The following is an 18,597-nucleotide window of genomic DNA, read 5'->3' as shown; positions in this document are numbered from 1 at the left end:
AAAGTGTCTTCTAATATAATCATTCAGCAAGCAACATTTTTTTTGGTTCTGAGTCCATATTAGTTCCACCATTGACCAATTTCTTTAACAGTTTTATGTAGGAGTAGCGCTAAGAAGCATAAGGTGCAAACAGTGGTCATATTTGCCCAGGACCTCTGTACAGTTTGGTGCTGACCACAATGAAGCAGCGATCAAATACCCTGACCAGGTTCGTCCTGGTCAAATATTTCACTACCACAGGAGTAGAATTCTTAAGCCCTGCATGACTTTCAGGGGAGGCACTTAGAGATTCACAGGCAGTCAGTCAATGGCCAACAGCATGATCTTGTCAAGGTCTAGTTGACACTGCTCACCACCCAGTTGCAGGAAAGACCTCTTGTAGCTTGTTGTATCCATGTAGCTTGAACAAGAGGAGGTAAGCATTCTAAACTTTGGAATCCCATTCTTTGTACTGACCACAAAGGAAAGCAGGTCCAATCTGTTAGGGCTCTTCTCAAGTCGCAGACAGCAGGCTCAGTCCTCTTCTGAGCGTCCTCTGGTACAGGAGCATTCTATAGTGAATGTCTGCAGATGCTACATTTATGCCTGGCACAAGCTAGTGGGTGGGAATGACGTTTGAGCACGCCCTAACCAATAGGTTAAAAGTTCAATGGACCAGCCCTGCAGACTTTGGGCATCTTCAAGATGGCAAAGTCTTCACATAAACTAAACTTGGGCTGGGAGGGATGGGGGTATGTGTGTGCGGAGTGTACTATTATAATCTTAGTGTCCTCTTCTATCTAACAATAGAGTCCAGTTTGGGGCAGGCATTGTACCCACAATAAACCCAAAGAAGTCTGGTAGAACAAAAGTGGGGTTTTCCAGGGGTCAGACAGATACACAAGAAAGCATCTTAGTTCCCTTCCTTTAAAATACACCCCTAACGATATATCGATATATATAAACTCAGGCAGACCTATCAAGCATGATTGACCATTAATGCAATATTTGACACTGTAAGGCAAAAAAAGATGCTTACTGCCATACCCTGTATTTTCTGTCGGGGTCAGAGGAGTCATCTCTGCTGACTCAGTTCAGCCTACTCTTTGCTCCTTGAAGCACTTCGCACATTTTTCACACCTATTAAAATTCTAATTACTGGATGGCAGAAGTGAGGAGTAAATCCAAATTTTGCCTCCAGGAACTTCAAGCAGGAGAGAACTAATTTTCTAAAAGTAAATTTTCCTTCCTATTTACTCAAATCCGACCTCCCCATTGAATTGGATTTGTAATAGCTATTACAAATAGTGGTCTTAATTTTTTTCATTCTTTAGGTACAGTGTTCGGATCTTTAATCTTTACTGTGGTTTTCTACATGGGCAGGTAGTCTTGGTATAATGAAAAATAGCTTTTGGTAGCTAATCACTTAACATAAAATGTCTACACGGCCCACTCTTAAATAGCGTGCAGACTGCATTTTGGGTGAAAAGGCGCACATAGGGGTGACCTATTAATATTTTAAAGTGAGGTGTGACATGTCAAAATCGGGTTATTTTGGATGGTTGAACTGCAGTTTTTACGATTCTACAGTCGGGCTACACTGGTAGGCCTGAACCCATGTATGTACAACTGCTAAAGTGTATGACACCATAGTGGCTGCTGCCCACTATTTTCATTTAACCTACAGGCTCTGGGTACACTTCGTACCATATAATAGGTATGTTAGATATACCTTTTAGGAATATGACAATTCATCAATGTTTAAAGGTGGAGCAGAGGCACTTTACTACTGGTTAGCAGTGATAAAGTGGCCAGAGTTCTAAACATAGCGAAAATATAGCGTCCAGCAAAAGATGAATATTCCAGGATGACCACACAGAAAAGGCAGATTTCCTTCAACTTTTTTTTCTAAATGGGTCACGAGGTTAAGTCTAATTCAGATAGTCGAAAGATCTGCCTGGTAGTCATGAGGAAAAAACTTCTTTTAGACAACGGAGGATAATGGCTTCCAATTCGGATTTTGAATCTTGGACTTTTTAACAGTCCACCTCACAGGAGATTTGGGGTTTCAAGTGTGGGCATAGCACGAGGTAGGCTGTCAGCAAGCACAGGTTATTACATTAAGAGCTCAGCCCCTAAAAACATGCCTGAAAACCAACACCCAGGCATCTGCTTTATTTATTTTTATTGCCATCACAATTGCAACTCTGGACATGTTACTTTGAATGTTAGATTGGGTGTGAATCTGAATGCGATTCCCAGTCTTTCTTTTATAATATAGTTCTTGTGAGGTTTTTCCATAACCATTCTACTAATGTCTTCGGTCCCTCCGAGTGACCAGTGATTGTACATCAACTTCTTTTTTCAACTGATAAATTAAGTGGTGATGTCTGCCAAGGGTTCAATCCCTTGAAGGCAGAATTATCAAAATAGGGTTATTCAAATCAGTGGCATTAATCCTGTTGGGATTGTACATGTAGATTTTTCCTATTGATTAGCTGAAAAGCTAGCATTGCTCAAGTTTGCAGGCAGTTACTTAGAGCATGGCTGCTTTAAATTTATGCGGCTGCTATTACAGAGAGTTTGCCTTGGAATTGCATGCTCTTTATTCCAGTATTCACCCCTGGAGTTAAGAAACTGCCTGTCACTTGTGTTGTTCACAAGCCTCGGTCTTCCCATAGGCTTTTTGTCTTCAGTATAACTGTTGTATTACTGGCTTGACATCGGAATATTTTGATCTTAGTATCCAGTTCCTTTCTATAATGCATGTTTGGAGTTTTTCCTGGTTTTATCCGTATGTTTTATTGCTAAATGTGTATTTGCTTTGCCCTTTAAAGCCAATGGCACTAGTGTGAGACTGTTTGTAGTAGGAGAAAATTGACCATAGAGAAAGAAGAAACTCAAAACTTTTATGTTCTTGATCTGCCACCTCTGCTTTGTATGCTTGGCAAGTTGCATGACGATATCAGATTAGCACAGTATTTTTTGTCTTTATTGAATTTGATAGAACAACTTGGGAAACAATTATTTCTTTGTAGTCTGCTTTCAAAGTCACTGATTGATGTTGCTGTTGAAAACAAAACAGTGCTCCAACTGTGTAGGAAACTACACTACAAGAAAGACTGCATCTTGGTGTTGGGCGGCTTATCTCCCACTGGCTCTTCTCAGCCTCCCCTACTGCTGCTGTCCTCCCAAATGCCCTGCGGGGAGACTGGTATAGACTTCCCCCATGTCGCCCTCCACCCCCAAACTATGAACATCAAATGATTGGCTCCAAATTCCCTTGTAATGCCCCTTAAGATTGGCTTTTCCCAGCAGTGGTTCTCCTGATATCTTTCTGCCACTACTATCCAAACCCTTGATCTCCCACGAAATCTCACGTGTTCCTCTACTGGTAGCCTAATGCCCTTTCTCACACTTTCCAACCCACCCACTTACACACAGAGGCAACACTGATTTCCTTGTTTTATATCTTGCAGCACTTGCAAGGAAGGGAGAGATGACTTCTAGCCCTTTAGTGATATCCTTCACCACCCAGTACTCTCTAACACACATGCACATCATTTTTGGTCCCCTTCAATCTGGAGACAGTGGCTATAACATGAAGCCCTATACGGAAGTGAAATTAGCCTAGCCAGGTGGAATGTTGCTGAAACAAGCTTGCTGCCACTTAAAAGACCCTTAAGGGGGAAGCCATGTGGAGCGACGGAGCCCGGGTTGTTTTCTGAAGCAGACCTGTACTCCTGAGAGTGGAGCTTGCACGTTGTTGATAGTGAGCGGGAGTACTGGCATAAGGGAATGATGTGCAGGTTGGCAGAGACAGACATGTTGGCCCATCTGCTAGTCTGACCCACCTCTGGGCACAGAGAGTTCTTTGGTTGCAGAACTGCAAACAAGGCTTGAGGTGCTTTTTCACTGGACCCCGCTACCTCCAGCACGGTCACCTTAAATGCCCATGCTGGGGAAAGGCGATGTGAGCATTAGCGATTTGTGTTTGTGTGAGTGAGTAGGGCGGGGTGAAATCTAGATCCCTTTCTTCCATCCTATTTGAATCCATCCCTTCTAATGCTTCCTGTGCCTCCTTACCTGCGACCCAATGCTCTTCCTTGCTCCTGCACCTCCTTCCACCTGTTGCGGTCTTGCCTTTGTGCACCCCTGAACCTCGAATACAAATCTCTCTTGCCTCCTTGCGCAGATTCTCCCTACAAAAGCCAAAGTACTTGTGTTGTGAGGATCTCCTTTGAATGTTGTAGATCCTTATTTTGAAAGCTTGGGCTGCCCAATGTTTGTGTGATGTATCATGTGTTGCAGCTTTAAAGTTAGTGAGAATTTGGTTTGCTCACAAGAATGGAATAGTCAATCAATAGAGGTGTGAGTTTGTAACTTTAATGAAAGGCAACAGCTCTTCGCTCTTTTAAACCCGGCTCGAGGCACCTTCAGGTTTTAGTAATACCTCATTCCATCAGAATTGTTTCCTTTCTGCCATCGGCTTTTTTATGGTTTTCAATTGTTCAAAGACAGTCAAGTCAGTGTCTCAGCATTTCGTGGATGTTCCAATATTTATTTTGTGTTCCATTAGGTTTTGATGCGGGGCATCAAGTAGCCCCTTTGTTAGACCGCTGATGACATGAGGTAGCTTGTATTTCTGAGCAAATGCGTGTTCTTGGCTGACACAGCATTTTAATTTATGAATTAATGCTTTTTAAGACGTGTGCGCTATTCACTAATTGGCATTGGCCTCTGTTTCATTTTTTTACTTTATCATGATGACATGTTGTATTTACATTTTCTTTCAGCTGCAGCAATAAAATACCCAAAGTCCCAACTATTAATACACACTGACCCTGCCAAAAAGGCAGATCTGTTGTTTTTGTCAATGCTTTTTTAGGGCTCGCCTGCTGATGCGCTTCTGCGCATCGCTGGCGAAGCTCTATTACGGCTTATCCAGTGTTGATCCACCACTGGCGATTCCAGTGGCGATTTCTTCAAGTGCATGTGCTTTTTAGGTCATTGCGCAAGCGCAAGCCCTAAAAAGCGCGTGCACAATGCCACCAGCCGCCTGCCTGCCTGCCTCGCATTACCAGATCAAAGGCAGCCCAGCCCCCCTCCCACAAGCTTCTCAGCATGTGCTCTGCCTCAGGCCGGCATTTCTCCTCCCCTCGGGCAAACAGATAGCCACAATAACACCCTCCCTGCTCCGCTTTTTTTTCTCAATTTCTCCCCGTCTACACTTCCCATTAGGAGCCCTTCCTCCCCCCAGATAAGCTATCTCCATAAGAGATAAGCAGCTCTTCCACCATCTCAAACCCGTATTAGTGCTCCTCACTATGCATGTTTTTACTTAAAAAATCAGCACAATGCAGCAGTGTGACATCAAGCCAGGTTCATCGACATCACTGCAAAAGTAAAGTTTTTATTCCCCATTTCCTCTTCAAGAAAGTGACTGCGCATCAGCCTCTACGGATCAGAAAGCGGAGCCCCCCCACTGACCGGGCTGCGAGTCAAATTGCCATGTTTCACAAATTATGGTTTTCGTGGTCTTATTCTGGAGTAGCCCTGTTGGCAAGAGAGGAAAGAGCAAGGCTCTGACAGTCAGTCCTCCTCTGCTTCATAGTATGCCGCACCACTATAGTAAGTTGAACAAGGGATATTATTTGACAGAAAGAGGCAACCTGCATCTATTCACGGAAATACATTGAGCAGTCTACATTTTTATTTTTTAAAGCTACATACAATGCACCATAACTATTCTAGGTCTACAAATGGAAATACATAACAAGCAATATTTTTATTTATTTTTTAAGAGGTGCATACTTAAAAAAATGATTACAAAAATTAAACATCAACTAGTAATTAAAAAACCTAGCAATTAAGATATGCCACGTCAAATAATAACTTTTGTCGCCAATTAATTATCAGTGTCTGGAATGGATATGGTCACACCCTCACTCACCCTCAACCCCTCACCCTCACTCACCCTCAACCCCTCACCCACACCCTCACTCACCCTCAACACCTCACCCTCAACCCCTCCCTCACGCTCACCCACCCTCACTCACCCTCAACCCCTCACCCTCACTCACCCTCAACCCCTCACCCTCAACCCCTCACCCTCACTCACCCTCAACCCCTCACCCTCACTCACCCTCAACCCCTCACCCTCAACACCTCACTCACCCTCACGCTCACCCTCACGCTCACCCACCCTCACCCTCAACACCTCACCCTCAATCACCCTCAACCCCTCACCCTCACTCACCCTCAACCCCTCACCCTCAACCCCTCACTCACCCTCACTCTCACTCATCCTCTATCACCCTCAACCCCTCACTCACCCTCAACCTCTCACCCTCACTCACCCTCAACCCCTCACCCTCACTCACCCTCAACCCCTCACTCTCACTCACCCTCAGCCCCTCACCCTCAACCCCTCACCCTCACCCTCACCCTCACTCACCCTCAACCCCTCACCCTCACTCACCCTCACCCACCCTCACTCACCCTCAACACCTCACCCTCACTCACCCTCACTCACCCTCAGTCACCCTCAACCCCTCACCCTCACATTCACTCACCCTCACTCACCCTCACTCACCCTCACTCACCCTCAACCCCTCACCCTCAACCCCTCACCCTCACTCACCCTCACTCACCCTCACTCACCCTCAACCCCTCACCCTCACTCACCCTCAACCCCTCACCCTCAACACCTCACCCTCACTCACCCTCAAACTCAACATACATACATACATACATACCCTCACTCACCCTCACTCACCCTCAACCACTCACCCTCACTCACCCTCAACCCCTCACCCTCACTCACCCTCACTCACCCTCAACACCTCACCCTCACTCACCCTCACCCTCACTCACCCGCACGCACCCTCACCCTCACTCACCCTCACTCACCCTCACCCTCACTCACCCTCACTCACCCTCACTCACCCTCAACCAGTCACCCTCACTCACCCTCACTCACCCTCACCCTCACTCACCCTCAACCCCTCACCCTCACTCACCCTCAACCCCTCACCCTCACCCTCACTCACCCTCAACCCCTCACTCACCCTCACTCTCACTCATCCTCACTCATCCTCACTCACCCTCAACCCCTCACCCTCACTCACCCTCACCCACCCTCAACCCCTCACCCTAACTCACCCTCACCCTCACTCACCCTCAACCCCTCACCCTCACTCACCCTCACTCACCCTCACTCACCCTCACTCACCCTCACTCACCTCACTCACCCTCACCCTCACTCACCCTCACCCACCCTCACCCTCACTCACCCTCACCCTCACTCACCCTCACTCACCCTCAACCTCACTCACCCTCACCCACCCTCAACCCCTCATCCTCACTCACCCTCACCCTCACTCACCCTCAACCCCTCACCCTCACTCACCCTCACCCTCACTCAACCTCAACCCCTCACCCTCAATACCTCACCCTCACTCACCCTCACCCTCACCCAACACCTCACCCTCAATACCTCACCCTCACTCACCCTCACTCACCCTCAACCCCTCACCCTCACTCACCCTCAACCCCTCACCCACACCATCACTCACCCTCACTCGCCCTCACACGCCCTCACTCACCCTCACTCACCCTCACTCACCCTCACTCACCCTCACTCACCCTCACTCACCCTCAACCTCACTCACCCTCACCCAGCCTCAACCCCTCATCCTCACTCACCCTCACCCTCACTCACCCTCAACCCCTCACCCTCACTCACCCTCAACCCCTCACCCTCACCCTCACTCACCCTCACCCTCACTCACCCTCAACCCCTCACCCTCAATCCCTCACCCTCAATCCCTCACCCTCAATCCCTCACCCTCAGTCACCCTCACCCTCACCCTCACTCACCCTCAACCCCTCACCCTCACTCACCCTCAACCCCCTCACCCTCACTCACCCTCAACCCCTCACCCACACCATCACTCACCCTCACTCACCCTCACTCACCCTCACTCACCCTCACTCGCCCTCACTCGCCCTCACTCGCCCTCACTCGCCCTCACTCGCCCTCACTCGCCCTCACTCACCCTCACTCACCCTCACTCACCCTCAACACCTCACCCTCACCCACCCTCAATGCCTCACCCTCACTCACCCTCAACACCTCACCCTCAACCCCTAACTCACCCTCACTCTAACTCACCCTCACTCACCCTCAACACCTCCCTCACCCTCACTCACCCTCACCCACCCTCAACCCCTCACCCTAACTCACCCTCACCCTCACTCACCCTCAACCCCTCACCCTCACTCACCCTCAACCCCTCACCCTCACTCACCCTCAACCCCTCATCCTCACCCTCACTCACCCTCAACCCCTCATCCTCACCCTCACTCACTCTCACTCACTCTCACTCACCCTCACTCACCCTCACTCACCCTCACTCACCCTCACCCTCACCCTCACTCACCCTCACCCTCACTCACCCTCACCCTCACTCACCCTCAACCTCACTCACCCTCACCCACCCTCAACCCCTCATCCTCACTCACCCTCACCCACCCTCACTCACCCTCAACACCTCACCCTCACCCTCACTCACCCTCACTCACCCTCAGTCACCCTCAACCCCTCACCCTCACATTCACTCACCCTCACTCACCCTCACTCACCCTCACTCACCCTCAACCCCTCACCCTCAACCCCTCACCCTCACTCACCCTCACTCACCCTCAACCCCTCACCCTCACTCACCCTCAACCCCTCACCCTCAACACCTCACCCTCACTCACCCTCAAACTCAACATACATACATACATACCCTCACTCACCCTCACTCACCCTCAACCACTCACCCTCACTCACCCTCAACCCCTCACCCTCACTCACCCTCACTCACCCTCAACACCTCACCCTCACTCACCCTCACCCTCACTCACCCGCACGCACCCTCACCCTCACTCACCCTCACTCACCCTCACCCTCACTCACCCTCACTCACCCTCACTCACCCTCACTCACCCTCACTCACCCTCAACCACTCACCCTCACTCACCCTCACCCTCACTCACCCTCACCCTCACTCACCCTCACCCTCACTCACCCTCAACACCTCACCCTCAACCCCTAACTCACTCTAACTCACCCTCACTCACCCTCACTCACCCTCAACACCTCCCTCACCCTCACTCACCCTCACCCACCCTCAACCCCTCACCCTAACTCACCCTCACCCTCACTCACCCTCAACCCCTCACCCTCACTCACCCTCAACCCCTCACCCTCACTCACCCTCAACCCCTCATCCTCACCCTCACTCACCCTCAACCCCTCATCCTCACCCTCACTCTCACTCACTCTCACTCACCCTCACTCACCCTCACTCACCCTCACTCACCCTCACTCACCCTCACTCACCCTCACTCACCCTCACCCTCACTCACCCTCACCCTCACCCTCACCCTCACTCACCCTCACCCTCACTCACCCTCACCCTCACTCACCCTCACCCTCACTCACCCTCAACCTCACTCACCCTCACCCACCCTCAACCCCTCATCCTCACTCACCCTCACCCACCCTCACTCACCCTCAACACCTCACCCTCACCCTCACTCACCCTCACTCACCCTCAGTCACCCTCAACCCCTCACCCTCACATTCACTCACCCTCACTCACCCTCACTCACCCTCACTCACCCTCAACCCCTCACCCTCAACCCCTCACCCTCACTCACCCTCACTCACCCTCACTCACCCTCAACCCCTCACCCTCACTCACCCTCAACCCCTCACCCTCAACCCCTCACCCTCAACACCTCACCCTCAACACCTCACCCTCAACACCTCACCCTCAAACTCAACATACATACATACATACCCTCACTCACCCTCACTCACCCTCAACCACTCACCCTCACTCACCCTCAACCCCTCACCCTCACTCACCCTCACTCACCCTCAACACCTCACCCTCACTCACCCTCACCCTCACTCACCCGCACGCACCCTCACCCTCACTCACTCACCCTCACCCTCACTCACCCTCACCCTCACTCACCCTCACTCACCCTCACTCACCCTCACTCACCCTCACTCACCCTCAACCACTCACCCTCACTCACCCTCACCCTCACTCACCCTCACCCTCACTCACCCTCACCCTCACTCACCCTCAACCCCTCACCCTCACCCTCACTCACCCTCAACCCCTCACTCACCCTCACTCTCACTCATCCTCACTCTCACTCATCCTCACTCACCCTCAACCCCTCACCCTCACTCACCCTCACCCACCCTCAACCCCTCACCCTCACTCACCCTCAACCCCTCACCCTCACTCACCCTCACTCACCCTCAACACCTCACCCTCACTCACCCTCACCCTCACTCACCCGCACGCACCCTCACCCTCACTCACCCTCACTCACCCTCACCCTCACTCACCCTCACTCACCCTCACTCACCCTCACTCACCCTCACTCACCCTCAACCACTCACCCTCACTCACCCTCACCCTCACTCACCCTCACCCTCACTCACCCTCAACCCCTCACCCTCACTCACCCTCAACCCCTCACCCTCACCCTCACTCACCCTCAACCCCTCACTCACCCTCACTCTCACTCATCCTCACTCACCCTCAACCCCTCACCCTCACTCACCCTCACCCACCCTCAACCCCTCACCCTAACTCACCCTCACCCTCACTCACCCTCAACCCCTCACCCTCACTCACCCTCACTCACCCTCACTCACCCTCAACCCCTCACCCTCACTCACCCTCACCCACCCTCACCCTCACTCACCCTCACCCTCACTCACCCTCACCCTCACTCACCCTCACTCACCCTCAACCTCACCCACCCTCAACCCCTCATCCTCACTCACCCTCACTCACCCTCAACCCCTCACCCTCACCCTCACTCACCCTCACCCTCACTCAACCTCAACCCCTCACCCTCAATACCTCACCCTCACTCACCCTCACCCTCACCCAACCCCTCACCCTCAATACCTCACCCTCACTCACCCTCACTCACCCTCAACCCCTCACCCTCACTCACCCTCAACCCCTCACCCACACCATCACTCACCCTCACTCGCCCTCACACGCCCTCACTCACCCTCACTCACCCTCACTCACCCTCACTCACCCTCAACCTCACTCACCCTCACCCAGCCTCAACCCCTCATCCTCACTCACCCTCAACCTCACTCACCCTCAACCCCTCACCCTCACTCACCCTCAACCCCTCACCCTCACCCTCACTCACCCTCACCCTCACTCACCCTCAATCCCTCACCCTCAATCCCTCACCCTCAATCCCTCACCCTCAATCCCTCACCCTCACTCACCCTCACCCTCACCCACCCTCAACCCCTCACCCTCACTCACCCTCAACCCCCTCACCCTCACTCACCCTCAACCCCTCACCCACACCATCACTCACCCTCACTCACCCTCACTCACCCTCACTCACCCTCACTCGCCCTCACTCGCCCTCACTCGCCCTCACTCGCCCTCACTCACCCTCACTCACCCTCAACACCTCACCCTCACTCACCCTCAATGCCTCACCCTCACTCACCCTCAACACCTCACCCTCACTCACCCTCAATGCCTCACCCTCACTCACCCTCAACACCTCACCCTCAACCCCTAACTCACCCTCACTCTAACTCACCCTCACTCACCCTCAACACCTCCCTCACCCTCACTCACCCTCACCCACCCTCAACCCCTCACCCTAACTCACCCTCACCCTCACTCACCCTCAACCCCTCACCCTCACTCACCCTCAACCCCTCACCCTCACTCACCCTCAACCCCTCATCCTCACCCTCACTCACCCTCACTCACCCTCAACCCCTCATCCTCACCCTCACTCTCACTCACCCTCACTCACCCTCACTCACCCTCACTCACCCTCACTCACCCTCACCCTCACTCACCCTCACCCTCACTCACCCTCACCCTCACTCACCCTCAACCTCACTCACCCTCAACCTCACTCACCCTCACCCACCCTCAACCCCTCATCCTCACTCACTCTCACTCACCCTCACTCACCCTCAACCCCTCACCCTCACTCACCCTCAACCCCTCACCCTCACTCACCCTCAACCCCTCATCCTCACCCTCACTCACCCTCACTCACCCTCACTCACATTCACCCTCACTCACCCTCACTCACCCTCACCCTCACTCACCCTCACCCTCACTCACCCTCACTCACATTCACCCTCACCCTCACTCACCCTCACTCACCCTCACTCACCCTCACTCTCACTCACCCTCACCCTCACCCTCACCCTCCCTCACCCTCACCCACCCTCACTCACCCTCACCCACCCTCAACCCCTCATCCTCACTCACCCTCATCCTCACTCACCCTCACCCTCAACCCCTCACCCTCACTCACCCTCAACACCTCACCCTCACTCACCCTCACCCTCACTCACCCTCAACCCCTCACCCTCAATCCCTCACCCTCACTCATCCTCACTCACAACCCCTCACCCTCACTCACCCTCAACCCCTCACCATCACTCACCCTCACTCACCCTCACTCACCCTCACTCACCCTCACTCACCCTCTCTCACCCTCAACACCTCACCCTCACTCACCCTCAACCCCTCACCCTCACTCACCCTCACCCTCTCTCACCCTCAACACCTCACCCTCACTCACCCTCACTCACTCTCAACCCCTCACCCACCCTCACCCTCACTCACCCTCAACACCTCACCCTCACTCACCCTCAACCCCTCACCCTCCCTCACCCCCTCACCCTCAACCCCTCACTCACCCTCACTCTCACTCACCCTCACTCACCCTCAACCCCTCAGCCTCACCCTCACCCTCACTCACCCTCAACACCTCACCCTCACTCACCCTCACTCACTCTCAACCCCTCACCCACCCTCACCCTCACTCACCCTCAACACCTCACCCTCACTCACCCTCAACACCTCACCCTCACTCACCCTCAACCCCTCACCCTCCCTCACCCTCAACCCCTCACCCTCCCTCACCCTCAACCCCTCCCCCTCGACCCCTCCCCCTCGACCCCTCCCCCTCAACCCCTCACCCTCACTCAGCCTCACTCACCCTCAACACCTCACCCTCACTCACCCTCAACACCTCACCCTCACTCACCCTCAACACCTCACCCTCAACCCCTCACCCTCACCCTCACTCACCCTCACAACACATATTGTGTTACAATAGGTGTCACATTTGCAAAAGATAAAACTATTGGCATTGTAAATAACAAAGCTATTAATTCGCTATTTTCAAAACAAGCACATAAATAAAAAATGTGTCCTTTACAATACCAATAGCTCAAACTTTCCTAATGCAAGACCTATTGCATTGCTGTGCTTCTCTCCCCTGCTGCACTCTCCTGCTCTCTAGAGATGTGGCCTAACGACAAGAGCTGCCATCTAAGTCACGTAAATACAAAATATGTTGCATTCCAAATGCTATAGGTGTCACATTCGCAAAAGTTATAACTATTGGCATTGTAAATGACAAAGCCATCAATTTAGCAATTTTAAAAACCAACAAATAAATAACATATGTCATTTACAATACCAATAACTCCAACTTTTCTAATGCGAGACCTATTGCATTTCCAATGCTTGTTTTAATTGTAGTATAGTTTTACAAGTCTTCTTCACCCTTTGCTTTCAGCTATTGTGGCTCGTGTTGGCACAGTGCTGGCGCGTGATTGAAACATGATTTCCATTATTCGACTCGACTGCGCCGTTGGTGCCTGTAATCAAGAAATCATGCTTGGAGTGATTGTTACATACTCCTCTCGGCGCTTACGTGCATTTGGAATCGAAACAATGGCGTGTCCATTGCTCAGGTTTCAATGCAAACTTTGCGGTCTGTGGGCCATTCTTTCACAGCACAATGCACGTCATCATCTCGTGTTAAAGGAATCATCAAAGAAAAGAAAATATTCCTCAAAACGCACAGACCAGTATACCTTAATCTATTTAGTTGAGTGATTTGGAAGCTTAGTAGTGGTTATGTTTATGTTGGAGTTACCACAAGTATGGTTAACCTTAACCAAAAGCAGCAGAGGAGTAGGCAAATCTTGATAGACTATCACGAGTTGTCATCCGTGTAAAGATTCAGTAAAGTAGAAGTTGTCTTTGTCAGTTGTGCAAATATGTATATTTCACGTTTATTTGCTGCAATATTCCGACCTTGAATTCTCCTTTCTCTTTGTGTAGGAGGTCCCATTGATATTAATATGAGTGAAATAAGTTTAGACGAAATTCATCTGTCCTTCGCTAAGAGTATGAACATCAAGGCTGGTGGGCATTGGACGCCGACGGATTGCAAGCCCAGATGGAAGGTGAGCATGTCAACTCCTTTTTTTCCTGTTTTTGTTTCTATCGTGTTTGTGTTCTGGAAAGCACAGCTCTTCGTAGGACTGTTACTTCAAGTTAAGCAGCAGTATCCTGAATTATATCTACCATAGGTATTTGCTTTCTGTAAGATATATCATGGGCAGTCTTGGGTGAAGCCTGGCTCTCTAGTCCTCTCTTTCATGTTTAAGTTATAGGTTTGTTTTACTAATGTTTTCTCCAACCTTTGATGGCCACGAAAATAACATACAGCTCTTATTACTCGTGGTAATGTTGATTGAAGGGTCCACTATTCAAAAAAATCTGCACTAAATAACTGCCAGCCTTGATGTGTGAGTAAGACCTTTGCTCTTCAGGTGATGTATTGAATTTATTGTTCCACAAATATTCATGCCTACTGCTTTTATGGGAGGTAGTGATTGTATTGTATTGTAATTGCATTTATATAGCGCTTACTATCCCTGACGAGGTGTTAAAGCAATTTTTCGGCGAGTAGCATGCTACTCCGGAACCTATAAAGGATTAGTGGTGAATTAGTATAGTGAAATATGAAAGTTATTTAAGTGGTGGATATTTCAGTCAGTTATTTAGATTGAGAAGGATAGTGGATGGATAGAAAAGGGGAAACAACCGTTACATCGCAACTTTTACAACGCACTTCTATTACAACGCAACTTTTACAACGCTGGATCCATTACATCGCATGCCTTTACAACGCATGTCATTACATAGCAGATGCTATTACTACGCATGTCATTACAACGTAAGTATATGTAGGTATATAATTTTTTTTATTTTATTTAATATTATTTAATTAATTTAATTAATTATAAATAAATATATTAAGTTATGTTTTTTTTATTTTATAAATTAAATATATTAATTTAAGTAATTTTAAAAATAAGTATGAGTATAGGAGTATATGTTTTGGGGTACTGAGGTATATGTTTTGGGGTGTTTGGGTATTTTTAGGTTTCAGGGCTGGGTTTGGGTTTTGTGGTACAGGGGTATTTTTAGGTTTTAGGGCTGGGTTTGGGTTTTGGGGTACAGGGGTATTTTTAGGTTTCAGGGCTGGGTTTGGGTTTTGGGGTACAGGGGTATTTTTAGGTTTCAGGGCTGGGTTTGGGTTTTGGGGTACAGGGGTATTTTTAGGTTTCAGGGCTGGGTTTGGGTTTTGGGGTACAGGGGTATTTTTAGGTTTTAGGGCTGGGTTTTGGGGTACAGGGGTATTTTTAGGTTTCAGGGTTGGGTTTGGGTTTTGGGGTACAGGGGTATTTTTAGGTTTCAGGGCTGGGGTTGGGTTTTGGGGTACAGGGATTTTTTTAGGGTTCAGTTTTTAAAAAAAAAAAACGACTTTAAATAAATTAAATTAATTACATTAATTAAATTAATTAAATTTATTTTAATTATATTATTTATAATTTTTAAAATAATTAAATTAAATTAATTAAATTAAATTATTAAAATTAATTAATAATAATTTTAAAATTAATTAAATTAAATTATTAAATTTAATTAAATTAAATTAATTTATTTAAATTAATTAAATTAATTACAATTTTTAAAATAATTAAATTAAATTAATAGAATTAAATTTATTACATTAAATTAATTTCAATTTTAAAATTATTTGAATTAAATTAATTATATTAATTACAATTTTTAAAAAAAGATATACTTACCTATACTTACGTTGTAATGGCATGCGTTGTAATAGCATCTGCTATGTAATGACATGCATTGTAAAGGCATGCATTGTAATGGATCCTGCGTTGTAAAAATCGCGTTGTAATGGAATGCGATGTAAAATTATGCGTTGTAACGCCATACATCCATAGAAAAGGGAGAAAGGTTTGCATTTATATAGCACTTGCTACTCTTGTTGGGGTGTTAAAGCACTTTTATCGGTAATTAGCATGCTACTTCGGAAACCATAAAGGATTAGTGGTGAATTAGTATTGTGAAATATGAAATTTATTTAAGTGGTGGACATGTTAATCTGTTATTTGGATTGAAAAGGATAGTGGGAGGGATAGAAGAGGGGGGATTAAGAAATATATATTTGTTGTTTGTTTTGGAGCTCATAGCAGAAGGAGGAGGCTTGGGATGAGTAGAAGGGAGGTGGAGGAGGAAGAGTCAGAGGAAGGGTTTAGAAAGGCTTGTTTTGGGGATCGGAATAGTAAAAGAGGTATGAGATGATGCAAGAGGGGCAGAGTAGGGAAGAGTCTTGAAAGGCTTCTTTTGGGGATCATAGTGGAATGACGTTTGGGATGAATGAGACATTGGAGGTAGAGGATATATTGATAGAGGTATAGGGTGGAAAATAGGGTAGTGCATTGGAAAGAGTAGTAGAAAGAGGTTTGAGAAGAGTCGGAGAATTGAGGTAGATGATATATTGAGAGCGGTATAGGGTAAAAAATAGGGTAGTTCATTGGATATGCTAAATTAGAAAAAAAGAACTCAATCAATCAGAGATTTGGAAAGCGCATTACTCACCAATGAGGCTCTCAAGGCGCTGAGGATAGGGATTTCGTGCAGCACAAACTCATCAGAAGAACCTGGCCTTGAGGTTCTTCTTGAATGCTTGCACTGTGAAGGTTCATCTGATGCTGAGGGGGAGTTAGTTCCAGGTCTTGGCCGCGATGTAGGAGAAGGCTCTTTCTCCCATTCTGGCTCTGCAGATGCGAGGTATTTCGGCAAGGTCGGCGGAGCGAAGGTTTCTCTTGGGGGCGTAGAAGGAGATTCTTTCGTTGAGGTATTAGGGTTCAATATTGTGGCGGGATTTGTAGGCGTGTGAGCAGCTTGAAAGTCACTCTTTTCCACAGGGACCCTGTGGAGGTCTCATAGGTGCTGGGTGATGTGGTCTTGTTGTGGGATGCTGAGGACGAGTCTAGCTGCAGCGTTCTGGATGATCTGGAGTTTGTGAAGTAGAGATTTGTTGATTTCGGCGTAGAGGATGTTCTTGTAGTTAAGTCTGCTGGTTATGAGTGTGTGGTGACATTTGTAGGTCTTGTGGAGTATGCGAAGGGTGGTGAAGCAAGTGGAAAATACAGCGTTGATCTGTCAGTTCATGGTGAGGGAGGAGTAGAGTATGATGCTGCGGTTACAGGCATTGTCCGTGGGTTTGGCAGGGTTGCTGAGGGTGGGGGGCCACAAGATGTCGCCCTACGCGTAGTGGGTGGATCCGAGGACGAGGACTTCCGTTTCCTCCGAGTTGAGCTTCACGCAGCTGCTGCTCATCCAGGATGCAACGTCTTTCATTACTTCCTGGAAACTGTGTCCGGTGATGTCTGGTTCCTTGATGAAGGAGAGTGTGATGTGGGTGTTGTCGGTGTAGGATTCTATGCGGAGTACGTGTTTTCTGATGACTGTTGCGAGAGGGGCCATGTAACTTGGAACTAATACGTATATAGATCCATAAGTACATAGAAGGTATATAGATGCATTAAGGAAGGTAATATATGTAGATGAAAGATGCATTAAATAAACTCCAGCTTTCAAGTGTTGTACTACTATTAATTAATTTTATATATAATATATATATTTTTTGTAGATCAATAGTGAAGCAATTGTAGATAAATGGTTATGATAAAAGTTTGTTATTTATGCAGTCACTTATATACATGTTAAAAACATAAAATAACGTAACTGTTGGTAATATGTACCTTTGTTGAGCAGAACGAATGAATATATATATATATTTTTTTTTTATAAACATAATTGTTCTACACGTTTATGCAAAGAAATTCACATATATAGGTACATATTTATAGTACAAATAAATGCCTATATACAGAGAGAGAGGCTGTATATTTCGGTTTGTGTATGGTGGTTATGTGAGTAAGAACCAATTCTTGAGTCATTTTCTGAAGATAAGGTGGTTATTCATGGATCTTATGTTGGAGCTAAAGAGTTCCATAGTTTGGCTGCTTGAACAGAGAAAGATGTGCCACCCATGTTTTTTTTCTTGTATCTTGAGATTTTGAGGCGAGTAGGTTCCTTTGTTGAATGTGTTTGGTGATTTTATACATGATTAAGAGCGGTCACATTCCATGTATGTGGGTAATACAAAGCAGCTTGAACGTGGATCTTCTGGCAACCTGTAACCAATGCAGGGCTTTCAAGGCAGGAAAGATGTTGTCTTCTGATTTTATATGTAAGAGTAGCCTGAAGCCGAGTTCGGAATCCATTGTAGTCTTTTCTTAGGCGTTATAGGTGATCCGTTGTAGAGGCTATTGGCGTAATCGAGTTTGGA

The 18,597-nt window shown here is 48.1% G+C and overlaps 1 protein-coding gene across 2 annotated transcripts in view; it reads left to right on the top strand.

Moving 5' to 3' along the window:
- Window positions 1–18,597, top strand: part of B4GALT6 (beta-1,4-galactosyltransferase 6) — a 165,320-nt gene that overhangs the window by 90,359 nt on the left and 56,364 nt on the right. For both annotated transcript variants that reach the window (XM_086965679.1, XM_086965680.1), the window contains exon 4: window positions 14,205–14,329. In XM_086965679.1, the coding sequence (XP_086821805.1) occupies window positions 14,205–14,329 (125 nt within the window). The remainder of the gene's footprint in view (window positions 1–14,204; window positions 14,330–18,597) is intronic.

This window comes from Lissotriton vulgaris, chromosome 4_1 (genome assembly GCF_964263255.1).
Source record: "Lissotriton vulgaris chromosome 4_1, aLisVul1.2, whole genome shotgun sequence".
In the NCBI taxonomy this organism is placed as follows: domain Eukaryota; kingdom Metazoa; phylum Chordata; class Amphibia; order Caudata; family Salamandridae; genus Lissotriton; species Lissotriton vulgaris.
Note: the sequence above shows the minus strand (reverse complement) of the source record. Positions and strands in the feature narration are given on the sequence as shown.